This window comes from Nicotiana sylvestris, chromosome 9 (assembly GCF_000393655.2).
Source record: "Nicotiana sylvestris chromosome 9, ASM39365v2, whole genome shotgun sequence".
NCBI lineage: Eukaryota > Viridiplantae > Streptophyta > Magnoliopsida > Solanales > Solanaceae > Nicotiana > Nicotiana sylvestris.
The window spans coordinates 14,821,825-14,823,237 of record NC_091065.1 but is presented as its reverse complement, the minus strand read 5'-3'; the positions used below and the strand labels follow the sequence as shown (position 1 = coordinate 14,823,237).

The following is a 1,413-nucleotide window of genomic DNA, read 5'->3' as shown; positions in this document are numbered from 1 at the left end:
AATCATTGGATCGAACACAGTTGTTGGTGCATTGTTTCAAGAAGGAACCTCTTAAGTACAACCTCCATATTTCAACTGACAACACTTTTCTTATTGGAAAATGCATATGGAAACATACACCATGTCATATGACATCAAAGTCTGGCGGGTGATCAAAACGGGAAATCTTCCAATTCCACCAAATAAAGATGAGAATGGTCTAGTCATAGTATCAACTAATCCACTTGATTTGGATGATTGCACTAATGAGCAAGCTGTTGTCATAACTGTGAATGCTAAAGCAAAAAAATCTACTGTACAATGCTATCAGTGGTGAAGAGTATGAAAAGATCTCAAGCTGTGAAACTGCTAAGGAAATGTGGGATAAATTGGATGTCACATATGAAGGAACCAACAAGGTAAAAGAAATAAGGATAAATCTTTTAGTTCGTGAGTATAAGCTATTTCAAATAAAGGATGGAGAATCAGCAAAGAAAATGTTCTCCAGGTTCAGCAAAATTCTTGGAGATCTAAAATCTTTTGGTATAATAATAAAGAGCGGAGTACAGGTCAGAAAAATTCTCAGAATTCTACCCACAAATTGGCAGCCCAAGTTCATTGCTCTCGAGTGTCAGGATCTTGACAAAATGTCCTATGATGAACTTATAGGTGTTCTAATAACTTTTGAGAAAACTCACTTGGACAGGAAAATTCAACAAAAAAAGAAAAATAGTTGCCTCAAAGCAACTATGGCCGAACCAGAAGATAAAGAAGAAGAGGAAGGAGAAGAACAGGATGAAAACATAGTCATGCTCTCCCAAGTTGTAACAAGCATGATGAGGAAAAATATATATAGCAGAAGAGGTAAACCAAACTTTAGAAAGGGAAGGACAAAAAATGAAAATGATAGAAGATGCTATGAATGTAGAAAACATGGACACATTCAAGTTGATTGTCCCGAACTGAAGAAGAAACTCAGCATGAACCTCCAAAAGAAGAAATCCTTTGGACCCTGGAGTGATGAAGAAGAATCTGACCATGAAAAAATTGTAAACATGTGTTTCATGGCCATAAAAGATGACAACAATGAGGAATCAGGAGAGCTTGGATTCATGGAAAACAAAGGAGAAGATGAGGAAGAAGACTGAGGTGAACTTGCCCTTATGGCAGACGAGGAACTAGCGAGGTGCGTCTTCCTACTTGTCCCAACTATTATGAACTTCAAGAATTGATATTGTTCTTGCAGACATTGAAAGAGTTCTAAATGAACTCAGAAAAATCCAAAGAGAAAAGAAAGATTGGGCTTTGAAGCTGGAAGTTTGTGAAATTAAGCGTGACATGCTTCAAGAAGAAGTTAATGAACTTCAAATTCAACTGAATGGATGACAAAAATCAACAAGTCATAGTTCTGTCAAATCAAATCAAACTGTTTCT

The 1,413-nt window shown here is 36.5% G+C and overlaps 1 protein-coding gene across 1 annotated transcript; it reads left to right on the top strand.

Annotated features, from left to right (window-relative positions):
• The first annotated feature begins 272 nt into the window (after positions 1-272).
• Positions 273-1,127, top strand: LOC138877253 (uncharacterized). Its single transcript, XM_070156846.1, has one exon. The coding sequence runs from the start codon at positions 273-275 to the stop codon at positions 1,125-1,127; it is 855 nt and encodes a 284-aa protein (XP_070012947.1).
• Positions 1,128-1,413: the final 286 nt, after the last annotated feature.

Coding starts and splice junctions, on each gene's coding strand:
- LOC138877253 (XM_070156846.1), top strand. CDS start 273: ATGCTAAAGCAAAAAAATCTACTGTACAATGCTATCAGTGGTGAAGAG.